The following is a 23266-nucleotide window of genomic DNA, read 5'->3' on the forward strand; positions in this document are numbered from 1 at the left end:
TATTTTATAATTAAATAATACAGAAAACATAATAATAATAATAAGAAAAGCGCCTCAATGACTTGTTAGTTATAATTAGACATTAAATTGAACACGAGTGATCAAAATAATCAATCGAAAGCCAAAAAAAAGTAAAATAAATAAACTAAGACCAAAATTACTAAAATAAAAATCATTAGCAAAAGACAAAAAAGTATTAAACTTTATTCTGTTACGAAGCAGAAATACACGTAAATGTAACAAATAGCCTAAACTTAGTACACAAAATTGGATCAATATTCATACCCATCTCTTCTTACACTCAAATCTATTTCAAAATTACCCTTTCAGGCAACACCCCGCTGTTCATCCAAACTCCACCGGCGCCGGCGCCGGAGAATTTTGTCCGTTCCCTCCAAACCACCTACCCTAACAATTTTCTTGCCCATCTCTTTGTTTCTTACACACAGATTTATATATATATATATATAATGAATTATCAGACAATTAGTTCTTACATATAGATTAATTCTCCGACGCCGGAGCACACCAGAAAACCTCCGGCGGCCCGCCGGCGGCCGTTATTCTGAATTATACGAAAACCAGAAACAGAAAATTCTTCTGCAAAAAAGAAATTCGAAAGCCATAAATACAATAATGGTCAAGAGACAGTAACATTTCAGACAACCTTAACAAAAAGCCCAAATCAATTCAGACCTCCATGGCAGCTACCTTCGTATTTGTCCGCACGCCATTCTTTCTTTCGTTTTGTAATATTGCAAGAATTGGGACTTCTGCCATTCCTAAATTCGAAGCTTTTTTTCCTTCATTTATTACTATTTTATTATATTGTCTTTGTTGTTGTTACAGGATGAGTTATTACATACACTTAGTTTGTATCTATCTATACATCCCTCTCTCTCCTCTATATATATATAAAATAACTGAGTCGTTCTTTTCTCTCTCATAGAGAAGAGTCGCAGAGAAGGTGGATTGGCGCAGAGATCCCTAACTTCGTTTAACAATTTCAATCGGACGTCGGCAATCGATTCCGCCGTCGGAATTCGATTTCGCAGCCGGAGATTCGTCTGCGCGGCGGCGATTTTGATGGCGGAGAGCTTCGGAAATCGCAATTAGGGTTTAGGGTTAAGCAAATTGGGGGAAATTGGGGAAGATGATAATCAAGCGCAACTTGAAATCGGTAATGCCGATTCTGAAACGGTCGCGCGCCAGAGACTCTACCGGCGGCGACGACGACGAGTCCTCGTCGGCGGCGAAGCGGAAGAAACGGAAAATCGCGAACGGTTACTACCCAATCCATCTCCTCGGAAAAGCCGCCGCCGGTCTAATTCCATACAATAGCTACGGAATTAAGAAGCTCCTCTCAATCTCCGCCGCCGGAGAAATTGAGCGCGGCGGCGAGGCGTCGGAGTCGAGGTCGAAGCCTGAGGAGGCGGCGAAGGAAGTACCGCGGCCGCCGCTGGTCAGAACTTCGCGGGGAAGAGTTCAGGTACTGCCGTCGCGATTCAATGATTCGATTCTCGATAATTGGAAGAAAGAGAAGAGCGTAATGAAAAATCCAGAGAAGGATAAGGACTCCGACATGGACGCAGAGTACATTCCGATTAAGGTCAAGGACAAGAAAGCACAGAGAATTAGGAAAAGGAATTCGGACAAGACGACTAAGTTCTCGCCATTGTCGGAGGATGAAATAGCAGAGCTTAGGGAAGGGTTGAGGAGCTGCGACAGCAAGAAGAAGCACAAAGCTTCTCGAAACTTCGACGACATCGACGGCGATGAGCTCGACGACCACATTCGAATCCTCGGGGTCGATAGACTGTACAGCTGCAATGATTTCGGAGAAGGCGATGTAGTGTGGGCTATATCGGCGAGGAATTGTCCGGCGTGGCCAGCGATCGTGCTTAACCAAGACTCGCAAGTTCCATTACAGGTTTACAATTTCAGAGTCGCCGGAACTGTCTGTGTAATGTTCTTTGGTTACTCCGGCAACGGCACTCAGAGGGTAAAAATTTCGAAATTGCTTTAGCTATATTCTATTGTTTTTGATATGTTTACGACGAATTTAAATTTTGAAGTACTTATTTCGACTATGATTTGATAGGATTATGCGTGGATTAGAACCGGGATGATCTTCCCTTTCGTCGATTATGTAGACAGGTATTTTTAGAACTTTTGGCACTATTCATTATTGACGATAATTTTTTTTTTCAAAAAATCACATCTAATAGGGTCGTTTATACAGAAACTTTTGAAGTTTTGGTAATGATTGGTATAGGTATTTGATTGGATGTTTACGAAAAAAGTTGCTTTTGAAGAATAGTATCGAAAGTTTCAAAAGTATCTATGTAAAGAGAGGCCGATTTTTTACTATATATTCAAAAGATTTTTCAAAATTCCAAAATTTCTGTTAAATTTGTTGGTTTAGGTTTCAGGGACAGACGGAATTGAAGGACAGTGAGCCCGGTGTTCTTCGGTCGGCGATAGAGGAAGCATTTTTAGCCGAAAATGGCTTCAACGAAATGTTGATGGTTGAAATAAATGCGGCTGCTGGTAACTTGGAATATCTCCGTTCGTTTACGCGAGGTGTTCTTGAAGATTCTGATGCAAATCAAGATCAATGTAGCAATTTTGTAGAACAGGCGAGTTTTATATCACCGATCAAAAAATGCATTTGGTTACATTAAAAGCATAATTTATTGATTGATGAAAGAATATACGATTATGTTGATCAGGATATACACGTGACGGAAGGACTACAAACGTGCGAAGCCTGCGGGCAGAGTATCGAGCCTAATTGGTCGAGGAAAATGAATAATTCAGCTGCACGTACCAATCGTTTGTGCTCGGCTTGCGCCAGGGTTTGTGAATGTTCTTTATTCATTTTCTCATGTCGTCGTTTTCGGAAATTTCTTCAACTTGTTAATGATGTGTTGTTTGTTTCAGCTGAAAAAAATTAAACACTTTTGCGGCATTTGTAAAAAGATTAGGAATCAATCAGACAATGGAACTTGGGTAAGCATACGGATTGTTTGGCATATGGTCGTGGTTTATTCGACTGGTAATCTTATACCAATTTGTCGTTTCGCTAAAATTTTTAGGTGCGGTGTAATGGCTGCAAAGTTTGGGTCCATGCCGAATGTGACAAATTTTCTAAAATCAAGATCAAGGTTGTTTCTTTTGTGAATATATACACAGACTATATATCTTTATGTAAATTGGGGTTTTGACTATCGAGAAATCGTGTTTGCTTGTATTCTAGGATTTGGGAACGGAGGACTATTACTGCCCCGAGTGCAAAGCTAGGTTTAATTTCGAATTATCCGATTCAGAAACTTTCCCGGTTAAAGCGAAGTAAGTTATACATCGAATATATCATCGCCGGAATCGGTTGTAGCTTATAACTAATATGATTCCGAATGCAGAAATTGCAAAATGAACGGAAAATTTGTGTTGCCGGATAAGGTCTCCGTCGTTTGCTCTGGTGTGGAGGGAATTTACATCCCGAGTCTTCATTTGTAAGAATTGATCATTCTAGAAATGTCGTCGTTTGCGATTGAATGTTCGGTTAGAAGCAATTTCATGTTTTTCACTTTTTGCAGAGTTATTTGTAAATGCGGATCGTGTGGAATGGAAAAGCAAGCCCTTAGTGAATGGGAGCGGCACACGGGCTCCCGAACGAAAAACTGGAAAACGAGCGTCAGGGTGAAAGGTTCCTTAATGTCTCTCGAACAATGGGTCAGTTCTCGAACGCATTTAGATATGTTTTGAAAGTGGTTTGGAGTTGTCGCAGAATAGTTATTTGATGTGATATAAATAATTACATAATGTGTTAATGTTGTATTGATGAATAGTGCAAAAATGATTTGAAAATATAGGTAAACAGAGCCTAGTTTTTTCGATTTTAGGGTAATTTTCGACCAATCGAAGATGTTTTACCTTATTTTTCTACTTGTCTTTTCTCCTAACAGATGCTGCAGATGGCAGAGCATCACGAACGGAGTCTTGTTCCAGTGAAATCCGTCAAACGTCGCTCTCTCAAAGAACGGAAACAGAAATTGCTTAATTTCCTTCAAGGTTCTCTCCTAAGTATATGGTTTTCAGTATTGCCGTGCACGGATTATAAAAATTAACTCTGCTGTTGTTTTATTGCAATAGAACAATATGAGCCGGTTTACGCCAAGTGGACGACGGAGAGATGTGCGGTATGTCGCTGGGTCGAAGATTGGGACTTCAACAAAATTATTATTTGCATTAGGTAATTTCAAACTTACCTTGAAGTAGTAGTACTAGTAGTATTAATACAATGAATGTGATGTTTTGAACGTAAAAAAATATGGTGGTTTTCCGCTGTTTTTCTCAGATGTCAAATTGCCGTTCATCAAGAATGCTACGGTGCAAGAAATGTTCGCGATTTCACTTCGTGGGTTTGTAGGGCGTGCGAAACGCCCGACATTGAACGGGAGTGTTGCCTATGTCCTGTCAAAGGTATAATGATCGAGGAATAAATTTACTGTCTTGTTCCATTACGGATTCCTTGTTCTATGAAGTTGAATTATTGTTAGATAATCGAATTTGATAGATAGGTGAAGAAATGAAGAAAAAATAGGTATTTAATGTTATATATTTTGAAAAAATAGCGTTAGCTGATGAATAGTGTTAAAAGTGATATTGTGTCGGATGTTTAGGGGGCGCTTTGAAGCCTACGAACGTTGCGCCGTTATGGGTTCATGTTACGTGTGCTTGGTTTCAACCCGAAGTTTCTTTTGCGAGTGACGAAAAGATGGAACCGGCGCTCGGAATATTGAGAATCCCATCTAGCTCGTTTGTAAAGGTAATTATCTCGTTTTATTTTGTCGCCGCTAATTAGGTATATTATTCGACTTGTTTCGATATTTCAGATTTGTGTGGTGTGCAAACAAATTCATGGTTCCTGCACACAATGCTGCAAGTGTTCGACATATTATCACGCAATGTGCGCGTCGAGAGCCGGATACCGTATGGAGGTCAGACGACAGCTTGTGGTTTACGATTTCATCGTTTATTCGAAATTCTTAACATGTTGTCGAAACTGCAGTTGCATTGCCTGGAAAAGAACGGGAAACAAATTACGAAAATGGTTTCGTACTGCGCCTATCACCGGTACTGATCCGCACTGCTTTATTACACTTTGTCTTTCATTCGAAGGTATAAATGAAAATGATCGTAAATATCGTACAGGGCCCCAAATCCGGACACGGTTCTGATCATGGAGACGCCGAAGGGGACTATCTTGGCTAAAAGCCTTATCCAAAGCAAACGCCACACGGGCGCGAGGCTAATCTCGACTAACCGGTTGAAGCTCGAGGAACCGCCTGTCGATGCAGATGAAGTCGATCCGTTCTCCGCTGCTAGATGCCGTCCCTTCAAAAGAACGAAACAGGTTCGTAAAATGTACTATCATCTTGCCGTATGAATCGTATTTGATTATAGAGATGGAAAGGGTTAGGAAATACGATTTGTTCTTGATTGCGTCGTAGATTGGAAAAGAAGCCGTCGTGCACCAGATCATGGGACCTCGGCATCATTCCATGGGCAGAATACAAAGCTTGAATATAAATCGGGTACGCCCACGCCCTTTTAATCTGTTTAGGGCGTGTTTGTTTGGGGATTGGATTTCTAATTCACTATTCATCCTATTTTTTTCCTCCTAAAAACATCAAATCAAACACCTATTTTTTATTTTTTATATTATACTAAAAATTAATTGTACATTCAAAACATCACATCACCACCTATTTATATCACATCATACAACTATTCAAATACAAAATTTTTACTATTCAAATACAAAATTTTTACTATTCAAATCCCAACTCAAAATCCAAACCCCCAAACAAACACACCCTTAGATTATCCATGTCTTCGAGTAAGTCGCTTACGCCTTTCCTGTCTGAAACAGAAGTTAGAAAAGCCGAAGGACTTCTCCACGTTTAGAGAACGGCTTCATCATTTGCAGGTAATATCTGTTCGGCGCTATTGATTTCTGCTGCTTAACTTAATCGCTCACCTTGTCAACGCTTTTCTGCTAATCCAGAGAACCGAAAAGGACAAAGTCTGCTTTGGCAGATCTGCAATACACGGATGGGGCCTGTTCGCCCGGCGAAACATCCTGGAAGGAGAAATGGTACGCAAATTATTTATCGATCAATAGAACTAATTTCAGCACATATAATCGTACACACATCATATACTACTATTGATTTCTTTATTCGATCAGGTTGTTGAGTACCGTGGCGAGCAGGTTAGGCGCAGTGTTGCGGATCTTAGAGAGGTGCGCTATCGATTGGAGGGGAAAGATTGCTACGTAAGATCATTTTCCTACGAAATTCCATTCTACTGGACCCCAATCTGTTCGTCTACTCTAAAATTCTCTAACTTTCCTACTCAGCTATTCAAAATCAGCGAGGAAGTTGTTGTAGATGCTACAGATGCTGGAAACATTGCTCGGCTGATCAACCATTCCGTAAGTAATGTTGATACGAATGCCAGCGAGATATTTTTAAACTAAAAAATCTTGGTTTTTTTTTTTTCCAGTGTATGCCCAACTGCTATGCGAGGATCATGAGCGTAGGTGACGATGAAAGTCGGATCGTACTCATCGCCAAGACTAATGTGCCTGCCGGGGATGAACTAACGTACAATCTCTCTCTCACTTTCTTTCTCCCTACGGCTAACATATTCGACTAAATGTCATCAAATCTGGGCTAACCCGATATCTAACCAATCGGTCGGGCGCGCAGGTACGACTATTTGTTCGATCCGGATGAGCCAGATGAATTCAAAGTACCCTGTCTATGTAAAGCTCCGACCTGTCGAAAATTCATGAACTAGACGAGGGAGCGCGGCTACGATCCCACGAGATGTCGAGAACATATGTTTCTTCAACAAAGGAATAGATTCTTCATTGTGAGTTCTAACACAGTTAGGTCACACTGACTTAGGACACTGTAAGTCATTCACTAGGGAAGGAAGAAGATGGTTGTTATTCATTAGGAAAGGAATATATACATATATATATATGTTCTTCCCCTTTGCCTCTTCGTTGGCCTCATCATCTATCACCACGATATTTATAGTGGCAGAAAGTAACAGACAGTATAGAGTTTCAGGCATTCTGTATAAATCAAACATACAGACGAAGTTTCTGATTCGAAAATGTAAGACACGATGTACTTCAGAAAGCCCTAATTTCATCTAACTAGTTCGTTTCATTGTTAACATCTTCTCTAAATTGCTCAGAATTGCCATTTTCTATGTTAATTATAATAATTGCAGCTTCAATTGCAGGTCTTTGTAAACAAACACCAGTAAAATTAACAGTAACGATGGTGATGGTGGCATAGTGTCAACAATTTCGCAGTTCATCGTCAAGAGTACCAAAAGTTCCAGTAAATCAAAAATTACCTCGCCGTAGTTCAGGTCATCCTCTGATCGCCGGAGAAGCCTTCATCCGCCGCCGCCGTCACTCAATTAAGCCTTGCCTTCTCGGCTAGTAACTTCCATCCATTAAGATCCACAACCTTCTCCATTCAAAAATCAGATTCAGATTGAATTCTATGTATCTTCCGATCGGAAGGAATCTTCAGCAGATTTTGCTACGCACAGTTTAATTCTGCATCTCTTAAAATTTCGACAACTCGTTCTATAATTTAAGGGTGAAAAGTAAAACACAGTAAAGCATCAAATTTATCTTTGGGGGGAATTAGCCTACAGTTAAGGCGCGTACGGTGCGTGCAGTTTGAATAGAGGTTCAAGTAGCTATAAAAGGACAAAAAAGATATTTCACAAATGGCGGACGCATTCTTGCGAGCGACTCATGTCACAACGCTCCAGCCTCTTACTTGCACGCAATATTCACGTTCTTCGTCGCTATTAATTCCACTCTTCTTCTATGGTGATTAATCCAGCCTCTCGTCGTCCTCTCCGTTCCGGTAAGTCGCTGGTGAGTTTTATTTCATGGAATCACCGATCAATTCAAGGAAATAATTACAGCAGATTTTCCGATGTTTTTTACTGGATGTAATTGATTAATTTCAGTAATATAAACTTGTTTTGTAGTGATTTTGTGGTAGTATCTGTGGATTTATGGAGTTGATGATGTTTGCTCGGTTTGACTTTGACATTGAGCTACAGTTGGAAGTTTTTGCGAATTTCATTTCTCTTACTTATGTGTGTGTGCTGTTACGCAGAGAAAACAAATCGATCGAGTGCGTCGATCCTGTTCAGATTGTGATGGCGTTATGTCTTGGAGTAAGATCGAGGTCGTTGTATGATTTCGCCGGAACGCCAAATTTGAAAGCGGTGAATCGCAGCAATTCGTCGATCAGACTAGGAAATTTACATTTGGTTGCAGGAGGTAGTTGCATTAGAAACCATAGCAGTATCATCAAGTGCTTAGCTTCGAGGGAAAATGTTAGTGAATTAGAATCTGTGGAGAATGCTGGTGTGAGTTACTGGGAGGAAGATGATGATGATGATTTTAGCCATGTGATAAAGTTTAAGATGTCCGACTTTAAGATTCATGATCGTGTTAGCATTGGCCTCAAAGATAGGGTATGTGAAAATTTATATGATCGATGGCGGCACCATTACTGTTATGGTAATATACTTGGTCTGAGTTGTGATGCAGGGTGATGAGCTAGTTTATGAAGCCACTGTGAAGGAAGCTAATAGGTTTGTTTCGATAATAGGTTCAGTTTGCTGTCTGTTAGTGACACAATCGATGTGATTTACAAGTTATAATGCTAGTTTCTTTCTAGATAATGCAGTCCATTGTTTAACACAAGGGTTGTGCTCCGGCAACTAATAAGTCCTCGGGCTAAACGAAGGGGGAAAAGGGCAATTGAGGTATGATGCTGTGGTAATGTTCTTGTCGGGGATCTTTATCATACTTAACTGTCTTCTTATTGCATCCTTGTTCTAGGTTTTGAAAAGATTATCGCGCCAGAGGCTAATGTACCATTCTTATTCAATGCAAGTACATGGGTATGTTTGCTCTCCCACAACCAGCGACAGTGGTTCGTTTGTTCTAGTCCACGGCGTAAGTTGCTTTCTCTGGAATTTTTATTTATTTATTTATTTCTTTGGATGAGTTGATTATTGATGATTAAGTTCTCTGCATTTTTTAAAATGCAGTATCATGGTAGTTATTCCTTGAGACACTGGTTTCAACAATCAGATTGGCTTCCAACTCTGGAAGCTACTCTTGCTTTGGATGAGGAATCTGTCAGGAAAGTTGGGGATGATACTGTAGGGGGTCCTGCAGTTTCGCGCCAGCTGCGCCTTATTCGAATTTTAATGCGAGATCTGTTGATTGGAGTATGATCTTTTTCTTTTTTTTGAATAGGAATTTATCCTTTTCTGTGCCATAAGGATTGATAATTCATGGAGTTTGTAATCTTTTGTGCTTGTTCCAGGTGAATTATTTACATAGCCATGGACTTGCACATACAGAATTGAGGCTTGAAAATTTGCATATTAGCCCTGTGGACAGGCATATCAAAGTTAGTATAACTATTTCGCCATTTTCGTAATTTTTAAACCGAGTTTCTTGAATTACATAATATTTTTGTTTTTTTTCTACATTTCATCGCAGAGATGGAGAACCTAAGACTGATATTGAATCACCCATTATTGGTGCTATTGTATTCAGACAGTCGAATTGTCTAGTTAACAGGGTTTAATATGCTATAAATTTTCTCGTGTACAGTTTCATCGTTCTCCGGTGCTAGTCCTTTGTTCTTATCCTTGTCTCTGCTTATCTTAGGTTGGGATATTGGGAAGTGCTGCCGATCTTCATGATTGCAGTCCAGAAGACAACAAATTGGAAAACTACTTCGATAGGCGAAAGATGATGATTGCATTCGACATGAGGTATCTTTGCTCCATCATATTAGTCCTCGTAACCTTTATTTATACCTAGCCTTAGAATGAACTTCATACTCGTTCAATTGCATTTTCCAGATGTGTAGGATATATCATGTCTAAAATGGTCCTGAGAGACCTCATGGATCCGACAATTTTTGCCAAGTTCAAAGCATTCCTCTCCAAGGTAATTTCTTCTTCATCATCCACATCGATCAGTTTCCTGAATCAATACCTCCAAGCTGAATGTCATATCCTTCATTTTTCTTTCAGGGAAATGACCCTTCATGCTTGCGGGAGTTTTTGATGCTTATTATTGGTCGAAACTCTTCTCCCGAAAATTTGGGATTTCAAGTAAGTGTATATTTTTCTTTCCCCATAGTTATGCCGATAGAGCAAGATTCATTGATTAATACGTTCTTGTAGATACTTGATAAGAACTGGGGGGCTGGTTGGAACTTGCTCTCTTTACTTCTTGCAACAAAACCCTCACAGAGAATAAGGTAGATGAGTTTTCCTACTTATGGTTAGATCTCACAATCGAAATGAACAAAAATAAAAATGAAATACAAAGATCATATATTAATGCTAGAATTTTTACTATATTAACATACAATTTTGTGATGGAATCAAATATAATATCGTTGTTATCATCTTCAACTCTTTTAATTTAACGAACTCAAATTATCTACTTCCACAGTTGCTTAGAAGCTTTGAGGCATCCATTCCTCTGCGGACCAAGATGGCGTGTCGACCCGAAAATGGACATGATCAGATGGAGCTTGGGTTCAACTGCTGTCCGAATCACCGAAGAATACATTTACGGAAGGCAGCAGGTATTGCGTGAATTTTCCTCGTCAAACTCTCAACTGTAATTATCTAAAAACAACTTGTTTTAGCTTCCGGGATTTGAAATGTCGCGGTTGAAGAATGCTGATCAGATTTCTTCGATAATACAGTTTTACCAATCCCTCTTCATTTGTTTCTTCAGCGACGAAGAATTGCACACTTCATCGAGCTAATGGAAATGTTGAATCCTTATTCCAAGCCGAAGGTAAATACATTATAACCGAAGATTTCAAGATAAGAAATGCATAATTTTGGTATTTATATTGTCTTGCGTTATTCAGCATTGGGTAGAACTGCTCCCCGGCAACTGGCGCCTTCTATACAGCACAGGCCAACAAATCGGGCTGACCCTCCGACAGCCGTCAACCCGAGTCCTCATCCGCGACGTCCGCTTAAAAATATCGAAACTCGCAAAGCCCCACGCGACGTTCTCCATAGAATCCGACGTCAGCTTCCGGGTCATGCAAGGTCGAGATTGGGCGCACGACAAAGCTGGAACCGAAGGAAAACTCCACGTCGAATCCCTCTTCAAGCTACGAGCCGGGAGGCGACTGTACATCAAGGAAGAAGAAGCCGCCCCGAAGATTCGATCAACGACCACGCCGGATGTTCGGGACTCGGTGATGGCGAAGCTATCCAGCAAGAAATGGAGGAAGATCGTTCCGATCAAGGAATTCCCGTCGACTCTTCCGGTGGCTAAACTTGCGGCGGCGAGCGACGTGGAGATTAGTATGAGGTTGGAGGAGCCGCTGAGCCGGGAAGTCGAGACGGCGAGAGGAGTCATTCGTGAAGCGATGCTGCAGCTTCCGCCGGAGCTTTTCGACGTGTCGAAAATCGTTTGCGGGACGTACGTTGATTCGAGGTTAGTTGTGCTTAGAAGCGTAAATGGGTCTGCCCTTTTGCTCGCTAGATCGTTTGTAAATGAAGTTGGTAGTAGTTAGGCCTTAGCCCCTTCTTACACTTGCATTGCGTCGCTAAATTAAACAGTTGTACTAAGTAGTAATAATACCAATTGTTTGCACGCACACCCGCACACACCCGCACCTATTAGCCCTTATTTTTGTTTTCTTCTCTGGTTTTTTTTAACGTGTAAATCTGCGCCTGCTACAGGTAAATTCATGCAAACTTGATACCCTGCATAGTAGACACGATATATATTTAATTTTATATATTATAATTATACTATTATTGAACCCATTCGGAAAAATTGAATTCAATTTTCAGGTGTAGGACTCTAGATTTAGGGTTTTTAAAAAATGGGTTCTGAAATACCCTAATCGTCTACAGAGCGTTGACTTGCTCCCCAGATAATCAATCTACTTCTTAATTACACTCTAGTTGAGTCTTTGAAGTACTTTGGGATTATATCCCACTCCTTATAGAGATTTGTTAAATCCTTATGCATTTTTTTAATTGTTCAGTCAAAATATCTCTATTTTTTACTTTTCACCTTACTTTTCAAAAGTAAAATAGACATTATATTATATTATTATACTATGTATCTATAAAATATACACAAGTAAAACTCAAAAAAAAAAAACAAAAAACGAAGAAGTATATTAAACTATTCAAAAGAAAATGACAACAAATGTAAAATATACTCCTTCCATTCCTGTTGTCGGCACGAGTTATATTTGAAGATGTTCTAAAATACTTATAATTTTACTACTTTGTACAAAGTTTTTTCTTCTTTCATATTTATCAATACAATTTATAAAATTACTATAAACAAAAAAATAAAAACAAGATAGTCCAAAAACATATATATATATCAAAATTATATGACTTGAAAAATAGTGCCGCAACATAAATTGAAATTGAAACGGAGGTAATAGCACAAATTTAAATCTAATAATTAATTAATAGTATTATAGTAATGCATAAGTATCAGCTAATCATTTTAATAATCAACAAAAAAGTAAAAAGCACGGTAAACTAAACAAGGTGAAGATGACATACCAAATTGATTGGTGTGTTTGTTTGGGGGTTTAAATTTTGAGTTGAGATTTAAATACTAACAATAGTTGAATTTGAATATAAAATTGATTTTTAATATAATATAAAAAATAAAAAATAGGTGTTTAATTTGATATTTTTTTGAGAAAAAAATTAAAATTAACAGTGAAAATCTACACAAATTCTTCAAACAAACACACTGAGTATCATCTTAATTCATATAAACTTATACTATTTGATGTTTATTTATAAATTAATAACATTAGATGAACAATGTCAATAATTCTCTCTCTCTCTCTCTCTCTCTCTCTCTATATATATATATATATATCAATATAATAAGTGTAATTATTTAACCACGTACAAAAGTTTGAAACATATACTTCAACCCAAAAGGCAACTCAAGGCAACTCACCAACTTGTAATCCATCAATATTATTTTTTATCATTAATTCCTATATAAATAATAAGACATATTTTGTCCTTAGACCACGTACAAATAACTGATTGTTATTACGCTGAATTTTATAATATCAAATCTAGCATACTTAAAGTGTTTTGATTTATTTGAAATATTTTGCACAATATATATTAAATACAATATATTTCAAAAAATTGATATAATTAGCATAAAATATATTCTTTCTGTCTAAATTCAAATATCATTTTTACCATTTTCGTTCGTTTCATTTTAAAATATCATTTTTTTATTTTAGAACAAATAATCAATTGTTAATACTAAAATACCTTTTAATTTTTATTTAAATTATAAAGATTCTATTACACATATAATTATTTTATATCTAAATCAAATGACAAAAATATCAAAAATTCTTACACACTTCTACCAATTAATAAAATATTACTATTATTTTTTAATTTATTATAAAATTTTAAAAATCCCACTTAGTCTTATAAGAAGAGGGAGTATAATACTAAAAAAGAAAAAAGATTTAAAACATATCGTACACACATTAATTTCCCGTCGGACTTGATTTGCTAAATATTAGATTCGATCGAAAATTTACCCAATATGCATTTTCGGATAGCAGCTGCGGTTCATACGTTATTCTAAAAAAAAAAAAAATTAAATAAAGTTGAATATTCTTTGAAGTTGTAGCCAGAAAAGTGCATGAAAGGTTTAGGGTCAGTGTCAAAGAGATCAATTGTCACTGTGCATGTGCCCTTCCTCACCTTCAATCATTGCTCTGTCATATTTAATTTTAAGATCCCTTTGACTTAATTTTTTTTTTTAAATAATAACAACTTAAATATACAATATAAATTTTATAAAAAAAAATAAAAATACTTATTTCATCACCGACCATTTTTTTATTTTTGTTTATTTCACTTATTCTGACATTTAAAAAAAATTATATATTTTAATTTTATTTTAAATATTTTTATTTTAATTTAACTAATTAGTTATTTTAATTTTAATTTAAAATTATTTTTATTTACACTCATACATTTTTAAATATTTACTAATTATACATCTTTTACATTCTTATAAATTTTGGGGAAAAATTATGATATTGTCTTATTGATTATCAAAATAAGGAGTCTATGTGTATAGACAATACAAAATAAAGTCGATAAACTCAAATCTAAGTAATCTAATATATGAATAAGATCAAATCTACGTATAAATATAAAACTGAATATGTAAAATATCTCAACATTCTCCCTCAAACTCAAGTGGTATAACAGAAACCAACTTGTGTTTGATGAGAAATTTGAATATAAACGCAAAAAGAAAACATTAATAAAATTAGCAGTTAACTCTCTACCCACATGAGTAAAAAATGAGATGACTCTCCACCGAAGCAAAAAATGAGATGACTCCACCGGAGCCGAAAACAACATGACTCTACCGGAGCCGTCGAAAACAAGATGACTCTCCACCGAAGCCGAAAACGATATGACCATTGGAGCCGAAAACAGACAAATCGCAAACATCGGACAGATCAGATCTCATGCATGCAACAGATAAATAACAAACAGATGGCAGATCATAGACAGATTTTCGCCAACAAATAAACAATGAAAGATGGCAGATCGCACGCAGGCAACAGACAGGCAACGACAAATGACAGATCGCACGCAGCAACAGACAGTCAATGACAAATGGAAGATCGCACACAACAATAGATGGCAAATCGCACGCAGCAACAAACAACAACGGACATATGGCAAATCGTTTCAGATCACTCGTAGGCAACAGACAAACAGCGAAGATTTCATATTGCACACAGGCAACAGACAAGCAGCAGACATATGTCAGATCGGAGACGAGACGAGACAAATTTGCAAAAAGACAACTTGCAAAAGCATTAACTCAAAATCACAAGACCTCTGGGTACAATCCAGGTTGAATGTACCCGGAGAAATACGGGTTGGTAGGCTATATCTGCGGCATGAGAAAAATAGGAAATAGGCTGATACTATGTTAGAAATTTTGGGGGAAAATAATGAGATTGTCTTATTGATTATCAAAATAAGGAATCTATATATAGACAATACAAAATAGACTCGATATACTCAAATCTAAGTAATCTAATGTATGAATAAGATCAATCTACATATAAATATAAAACTGAATATTTAAAATACCTCAACATTGTATGTACAATAAAATGGACACAGTAACACAGACGGAGAGAATAAATATTTGAGTATGATTTTAAAAAATATACTCTCTCGATCTACACTTAATGCATCTATTTTACCATTTTAATATATTCATCTTTAATGTATTTTATTCATTTTTTCGTGATTGTGATTTTTACTTAAATAAAAAATATATGTATATTTTACACAATATTATAAAAATATATGTTAAAAAATATATATATTTACATTGTGAGTAGACGGAGGAATCATATTAATAAATAGTATTAAATTTTTTAAAATTGTAAATATAAACAAAGTCGTAATTGTTAAAAATTCTTAATTTATTTTAATTTTTTAAATTAAGGAATAAGAAATACTCGACTATTTATTTAATATTCTTTATTTATAATTATATATATTTCTATTGAAGGGAATTATTGATTATTTATTTCTGACCCTTTGGGAGCAGAAAGGACTGAGTAGACAAGTTGTGTTTTGGTTAGCCACACCATTGCTGCAATGGCCAATCATTTTTCTTCCTTTTTTTTTTTTTTACAATTAAATATATAGAGCATAAATAATTATAATAATTTTTTTACATATATTTTTAATGCAAGTATCATGTGTAACATATATACTTCCAAAGCTAACAGTAATTAGTAATGTGATCATTTTTAGAATAAAATATTTACGTGAATAAAGTAACCTAACCTCAGGTTTGTACGGAGGCTCGGAAATAAGTTGCAGGGTTAAATATGTAATTTCCTACCCCTAACACGTTAAATGCATTGCTGCGGTAGGTGTTGGAGTGTTAGATCTCACCTAACACAATTTAATAAAATGATCATTACTCAATTTAATAAAATGATCATTAATAAAAATTATTATTTATTGATTTAGTTTAAATTTCTATTATACATTAATAATATTCTTTTTTTTTAAATAATATATATATATATTGGGTTTGCTTACTTTATGTTTTTTTATTAATGTATTTTTTTTATGTTAAATATGGATAACTGTCAATTGTATTTGTAACATAAAAGTACTTATGTATTAATAAAATGGTTAATTTTTCATGAATAAATAAAATATATATTATATGGTGATAATGTATGTATTGTATTTTTTAATAATAATATTCATGAAAAAATTGTTCTTATTTAAAAATACAAACCTATTGTTTATAATAATATCAGTAGTTATATATTTTAAATACCTATAAAGAAATATTCATTTGTTTTTTCATGTAGTTTTAGAAATATTAATATTATATTGAGATATAGTAGAATAAAATAAAAATGACTAAAATAACCTTGTTAGTACGTGTGATATAAAGGTAATGATATTTGTGTAATATATTGTAAGTTGTAAAGGTATTTGTAATGTTCGGTTGATAGTACTACTATAAAAATGAAATGGATGCTTTGGGACGGACTAAAATAGAAAAATGAATACTTTGTTATGGGACGAATGAAATATTATTGAAATTGATTCTCTAACATTAAATTATATGATTCTCTGCCAACAATTTTAAAGACTAAAATTAAAAGAAAGATTCCAAAATTAAATAATTAGTGTATAAAATTTAAACCACGTGTTATAATAAAAGGGATTTTGTGCTTTTTTTTTGTGATAATATTTATTATTATTATTATTATTATTATTATTATTATTATTATTATTCTTTTGTTGTTCTTTAATCAAACAAATTCTTTTTCTCAACCATCAACTTTTATTCCACCACTTTACTTTATTATTATTATTATTATTATTATTATTATTATTATTATTATTATTATTAGTATATTTTGAATAAAAAATTATCTAATGCAATTATATTTAAAATAAATAAGTCAATCATTTTGTATGACTTGATAAATAATGCCATAAAATCAAGATAATGTACAATGAAAGATTGTGTGTTTCCTTAAAGTTTTTATTATTCTCAATAATCACTCTTATAATTATTTTTTATTGAAATATATATTATAAAAAAATATATCATATTATTACTACATAAATTCAAATTACTAACAGAAATCCAAATAAAACAAACTAGGATTTTGTTCATTTTGTATCTTTATATGGATATTTTTTTTTTATGTTAAATATGAAAATCGTATCGATAATATAAAAAAATAATATTTTATATTGAATTATTAATTTTTTGTGAGTAAGTAATATATATTATATTGTGCTAATGTATATATGTGTCTATTAAAAATAATATTTTATATTGAATTATTAATTTTTTGTGAGTAAGTAATATATATTATATTGTGCTAATGTATATATGTGTCTATTATATTTTTAAATAATATTTACAAAGAATTGTATTACCAAAAAATTGTTGCATTGAACAAACCCGAGGTCATTGAAAGGTAAAATAAAAAGATCAATTATTACTTGTGGTAAAATTTGTTTGTGTTTCAGGGTTAGTTGAAAAATATATATATATTTTTTTTATGATATAAGAACCCGCAGCCGCTACCCGAAAGTGCGCACTGGGTAAACCCCCGGCCGAATCTAATACCCCGCAAACTAGGCCCGACAGGAAAGTCACACTAAACGAACCGTGTGTGACAAGTGACCTGAGGTGTCAGGAGGTTTGAAATAGAGATTTTTGGAGTTTGAATTATATGAGATGAAATTAGTATATCATACATAATTTCTTTAAAAAATACATTAATTGTTGATGAATAGCTTCAATTTAAAAACTTTATATATATAAATAGAACTTAAAATTTTGAAATAATAGTAGAATTTAATATTTTACATAAAATATAAAGTTTTGAACGTAATATTTTTTATTTTTTTAAAATGTAAAAATTATATATAGTCACAATAACAACAAACTAAAATGGAATAAAAATCATTTTGGTTTTGAAAGCGAATGCAGAAATTACTTCATATAAAATTGGTTATCATGTGTGTGTTTACCTAACTATTTTTTATTCTTCCATTGATATTATTAAATAATATAATATACATATATAATGAATTATACACATATATAACATATATATATTATTTTATTTAACAACAAAAAAAAGTTAACAAATTAATACAAATACTCCATCCGTCTACTCATAAAGTATACAATTATTTTTGGCGCGGTGTTTAAGAAATAATAATATTTTAATTATAGTGAGTAGTTAAAAGTAGTGTACTGACACTTTTGTCTTTTACTTTTTGGTGTAAAAGTAATGATGTGATGTAACGTAAGCGTGTTTGTGTAAAAAAATAAGATATTTAATAAACTGTTTATTTTGTAATTGGACGTCCCAGAATAGAAATATGTATATTTTCTAGTTGGACAGAGAGAGTATTATTTTTATATTATTGACACAACTTTTGATACAAAAAAATCATTTATGAAAAATACAAAACAAACACAAATATAAACATAATTATATATATGTTATATTTTATTATTATTATTTTAAATTTGGATCTTTTTCAGAAAGTAAAGTATTTGTAATTACACAATTTTTTTTCTACAATTATTTATCAAATAAATTATCAAAATCATACCTTTTGAAAGACCATACAAAAATAAATAAATAAATATAAAATTGAAAGAAGAAAGTATATGTAAGGAATGTTAAGGTGCTGGTGTATTTGTTCGGGGGATTGGATTAAATTTCCACTATTCATCATATTTTTTCTCCAAAAAAATATCAAATCAAACATATATTTTTTATTTTTTATATTATACTAAAAATCAATTTTACATTCAAAACATCACATCAACACCTATTTATATCACATCATATAACTATTCAAATTCAAAATTTTTACTATTCAAATCCCAATTCAAAATCCAAACCCCCAACAAATACACATACGAAGTGAAAGTTGACTTATAGTATATTGTTTAAATTAATACAATATGCATTATAAATTTATATATTTTATTTGAATTATGTTAACGTGTCCTGTGAATTATATATTACAAATTATAAGAATATTTTTAATATATACAGTATAATTAATAAATATTTTATTTTGAAATCTACTAAAATAAAAAATATTTTATTAAACAAGGAAAGAAATATAGAGTCTGTTTGTTTACTGTTTTTATTCTAAGTTTTTTTTGATTAAATTGTACAAAATTTATACGTGATTTCACGAAATTGTGTCAAATATTCACAAAATTGTGTCAAATCTTCCGTTCTTCTAAAACTGCGTCAAACTACCTCGTTATTTTATAAATTATGCATCTAACCCCGATGGTATTTATTTAATGGTATTTGACCTAAATGCGCCTCAACTGCAAATAAATTTTAAAATCTCAATTTCTAAACTCCTAAAATTACAAATATATTTATTTTTCTTATATTTAACGTAAAAAAACAATAAAAATAAACTCTTAAAACCTGAGAAAAATAACTATTTTTAGTATATTTACTATTTTATGAGACTAAAGATAAAGAAAATTGAATATATTTGTAATTTTAGAGTTTAGAAATTAAGATTCCAAAATTCATTCACAGTTTGAATAGCATTTAGTTCAAATATCCTTAAAAAATGACAGCCAAGTGGTCAGTCGCACAGTTTATGAAATTACAAAAGAATTCGACGCAATTTTAGAAATATAAAAGATTTTGCCCGATTTATGAAAGTGAAGGTAGGTTTGATGCAATTTATTTTATTTTATTTTTTCATATATTTGTATAATTAATATAAAAAATATTAATATTTTATACTAATATTGATTTTTGTAAAAAGGAAAATAAATACATATATTGATAGTGATATGGAAAAGAATGTCGGCAATCAAATCCAAAATTTTAGTAAAGAAATAAAATATTTTTAATCGATATTAAAAAAATACATTTTTATATAAGTAAAATATAAAAACACAAATTAAAAAATAAAAATAATATATATATGCAAGCACGACAACTTTAGGCTGAAATCGCCGGACGGTTACAGTTACAGTTACATATAGCCGCGTCTTTCAAAATTATTAATTTCCCCGAATGGGTAAGTGCGATGTATGTATGTCGTCATGCCTTACGTCACTCTAATTGAAACTCAAAGACGACGTCGTCCTGTGCACCATCGGTTAACAATTTGGTATATGTCGTTGTTTCGGGTTTGATGATTTTGTTTGGTTGACCAAATTATTAGTTTTAATTAATTATTTTTTTTACAGATATTTTTTCTGTTTGTTAGAATTCTTCTGCCTGTCTGTAATAAAAATACTTCACTCGTCGTTTTGACTGGGTTGTTAGGGCAAAACAGTGGACCACGGTCGGGACTCCGGGGGCTCCCATAGAAAATTTTCAATAACGTGGGCGTAATTATTTGTTCTGGACCTCTGATCCAGGGACCTTTCAGCTGGTTCGAGGTTTTACCCGGCACGAAGCGGTTAAGTTCGGCTCCGAACCTGGAGGCGGCTTGACGGCATTCGGTTGAAAAGACGAGTTTGCCCTCATTACGTCAGCCACATAGTGGGCCCCACCACGAGCGGTTGTCGCGTGCCGCATAGCTCGGCCGCCACGTGTCACTTCGCATTAAACTGGTGAGTCTGACTGTTTGTTTCGATGTTGTCTTTTTGCCTGTCTATTAATGTCATTATTTTTTAAAATTTATTAATTATTGATTTGATAAGTAGATAAAACTTCATCCTTCCCGACTACTGTTCTTTTTATGGTAGATATGGAAATTAGAATGAGTAAATAATTAAAATATATTAGTAAAAAAATTGACTGTATATTAAAATAATTTTAGATTAAAATTTAAATAATTTAATTAAAATTAAAAGAAATTATAAATTATAAATTTATAAATTATAAAATTTTAAATGAGATTAAAATATATATAATTTTTTTTTAAAAAAATGACAGAATAAATGGAACAAACAAAAATGAACACTGTAAGTATAAATAGGAGGGATAAAGTATTTTTTTTTAATACTTACTTTGTCAGAAATAAGTTTTTAAAAATTTTATAGTAAATTGAAAAATAAGTTATTTTTTTCAACTATTTTAATTAGTGATATAATATTATTTTATTATTTTTATAATTTATAATATTGATAATTTTAAAATAAATTTAATATATATATAATTAAAAATCTTAAGAATATTTATTTAAATATTTTTAAAATTATATAGTAAGAAAAAAAATATGTGCAATATGAAAATTATTTTGTAAAAAAAATAATATATTCATATAATACAAATAATTAAAAATATGCTTATTTATTTATAATTAATATTAACTAATTTTATAATAGAAGTGGAGTTTTAAGTGTAAATTAAAATATTTTTTTTAAGAGATAGATAGAGTAAATAAATTTTGAATGAATCCTAGTGATTTATGATATGTATCACGTACTTAATTAAATTGATTTTATAGCCTATTAATGGATGACATAATGGTGTGAAATAGACTTATATCCGTGAGGTCATGGTTCAAATTCCGACGCTTCCAGATCACCAGGCCTAATTTGTCCGAGATTTACACAGTACACATTTAGCATAAAATAAAAAATACATAGTATATTTTTAATAACGGAACATGACATATATTCTGGTGATGGTATAAATAATAGTTTTTGTATTTAATATTAATATTTTTGTAAAAATATATGAAATGTATTATACTTTTTTCGTCCATCTAGAATGTTTACATATTTTTATTTTGGGACGTTCAATTACAAAATTAATATTTCATAAAATACCCTGTTTTTTTCCACAAATACTTTTACTATACATCACATCATTACTTTTACAAAAAAAAAAAAAAATAAGAGCAAAAATGTCATTACACTATTTTTAACTACTCACTGCCAAAAGTAAATATAAACTTTGTAAGTGGACAGATAGAGTATATATTAAGAATATATCGCAAACAAAAATTAATTGGATGAACAAATTATGAACATTTTGTGAGAGGTGAATAACAATAATGTAAAAATTAAAAATGTAAACCAAACAATAAATGAATGATATGTTGTGAATTTCTTTTGTTGTCGTAATAATATACCCAACCTGTCCAACATATTGTGCAATATTTAATTTTCAGCATGAAAATTTAAATGGATAATAATATTAAATAAAGTAAATTGAGAATGAAGTAATGTGATGAAAAAATTGTATATTTATTTTTTATTTACTTTATCTATCTACACATTCTATAATATTTTTTAAATAAATAATTAATTATATCTCCTATCATTATATCACTCAAATAATAAAAAATGGGATGATTATATCAGCAATATGTTGATTTTTCACATCAACGCTCGTTATATATACAAACGACACACATTGCTATTGCATACAACACATACATACTGTGTATAATAAAGGTATGTAGTGTTTTTTTTAATAATAATAAGTGTGTTGTATACAAGTATGTCATGTACTAAAATTAACTGTTGTGTGTATTTTACGAGACTATAGCATATTTTGTTAGTTCATATGCTGTATTTGTATTATATTAACACATGTAATGTGTTGTCTATAATAATATTGTGTGTTATTGAGACTATAACATGTGTGTTTTGTTTATGTATTGTATTTGTATTATATTAATATATACAATGTGCTGTTTGTAGTAATATTATGTGTTGTCTAATAGACACGATATATTGTTTAGCACAAATGCTGAATTTTAAATTTTGTAGCCGCTGCCAAGAAAATATATACATCTTTTTTTAGTACACTACTTAATTTTTAATTTATTATATTTAATATTGCCTACCTAAATTGCCGAAACTCAATATTTTACCATATGTGGAAGGACGGATCATTATTTTTTACTTTTCATGTCCGAACATTAGCCAAGAATGAGTTTTATTATAAAAAAAATTAATATTCAATATAAAATATTATTTTTTATTTTATTGATATAATTTTTTTATCTAAAAAATATTGTAAACTAAAAAATTAAATATAACAAACATCTTCATAGATACTATTCTCTC

At 32.5% G+C, this 23266-nt stretch overlaps 2 protein-coding genes and 1 long non-coding RNA gene across 5 annotated transcripts; 2 read left to right on the forward strand and 1 right to left on the reverse strand.

Annotated features, from left to right (window-relative positions):
* Positions 1-599: 599 nt before the first annotated feature.
* Positions 600-7970, forward strand: LOC127256149 (histone-lysine N-methyltransferase ATX4-like). Of its 2 annotated transcripts, XR_007839771.1 has the most exons (24): positions 600-2002; positions 2102-2157; positions 2426-2639; positions 2733-2858; positions 2944-3012; positions 3099-3167; positions 3260-3351; positions 3423-3515; positions 3600-3735; positions 3969-4074; positions 4156-4255; positions 4361-4485; positions 4686-4831; positions 4899-5003; positions 5075-5139; positions 5218-5419; positions 5517-5600; positions 5939-5995; positions 6074-6163; positions 6257-6343; positions 6428-6502; positions 6574-6674; positions 6780-7196; positions 7327-7970. XR_007839771.1 is itself a non-coding variant. In XM_051281997.1 (23 exons), exons 1-23 carry the CDS (start codon positions 1154-1156, stop codon positions 6868-6870), a joined length of 3138 nt encoding a protein of 1045 aa, XP_051137954.1. In that variant the 5' UTR covers positions 600-1153; the 3' UTR covers positions 6871-7253. The 2 variants fall into 2 exon arrangements, 1 of the variants encoding a protein (XP_051137954.1); XM_051281997.1 differs by lacking the exon at positions 7327-7970 and having other exon boundaries at positions 6780-7253.
* LOC127256151 (uncharacterized) lies at positions 5265-7591 on the reverse strand. Its single transcript, XR_007839772.1, has 3 exons — positions 7444-7591; positions 5493-6148; positions 5265-5400 (listed from the first exon to the last, which is right to left on the reverse strand). It is a non-coding gene; the product is annotated as an uncharacterized LOC127256151 (long non-coding RNA).
* On the forward strand, positions 7835-11887 carry LOC127256150 (probable plastid-lipid-associated protein 14, chloroplastic). 2 transcript variants are annotated; one of them, XM_051281999.1, is made up of 14 exons: positions 7835-7981; positions 8229-8592; positions 8669-8712; positions 8808-8886; positions 8963-9079; positions 9175-9357; positions 9456-9542; positions 9806-9912; positions 10003-10090; positions 10177-10257; positions 10330-10406; positions 10604-10739; positions 10895-10957; positions 11034-11887. In XM_051281999.1, exons 2-14 carry the CDS (start codon positions 8272-8274, stop codon positions 11691-11693), a joined length of 2043 nt encoding a protein of 680 aa, XP_051137956.1. In that variant the 5' UTR covers positions 7835-7981; positions 8229-8271; the 3' UTR covers positions 11694-11887. The 2 variants fall into 2 exon arrangements, with proteins under 2 accessions (XP_051137956.1, XP_051137955.1); XM_051281998.1 differs by having other exon boundaries at positions 7835-7970.
* Positions 11888-23266: the final 11379 nt, after the last annotated feature.

This window comes from Andrographis paniculata, unplaced genomic scaffold (genome assembly GCF_009805555.1).
Source record: "Andrographis paniculata isolate CXL003 unplaced genomic scaffold, ASM980555v1 Contig55END, whole genome shotgun sequence".
Taxonomy (NCBI): Eukaryota; Viridiplantae; Streptophyta; class Magnoliopsida; order Lamiales; family Acanthaceae; genus Andrographis; species Andrographis paniculata.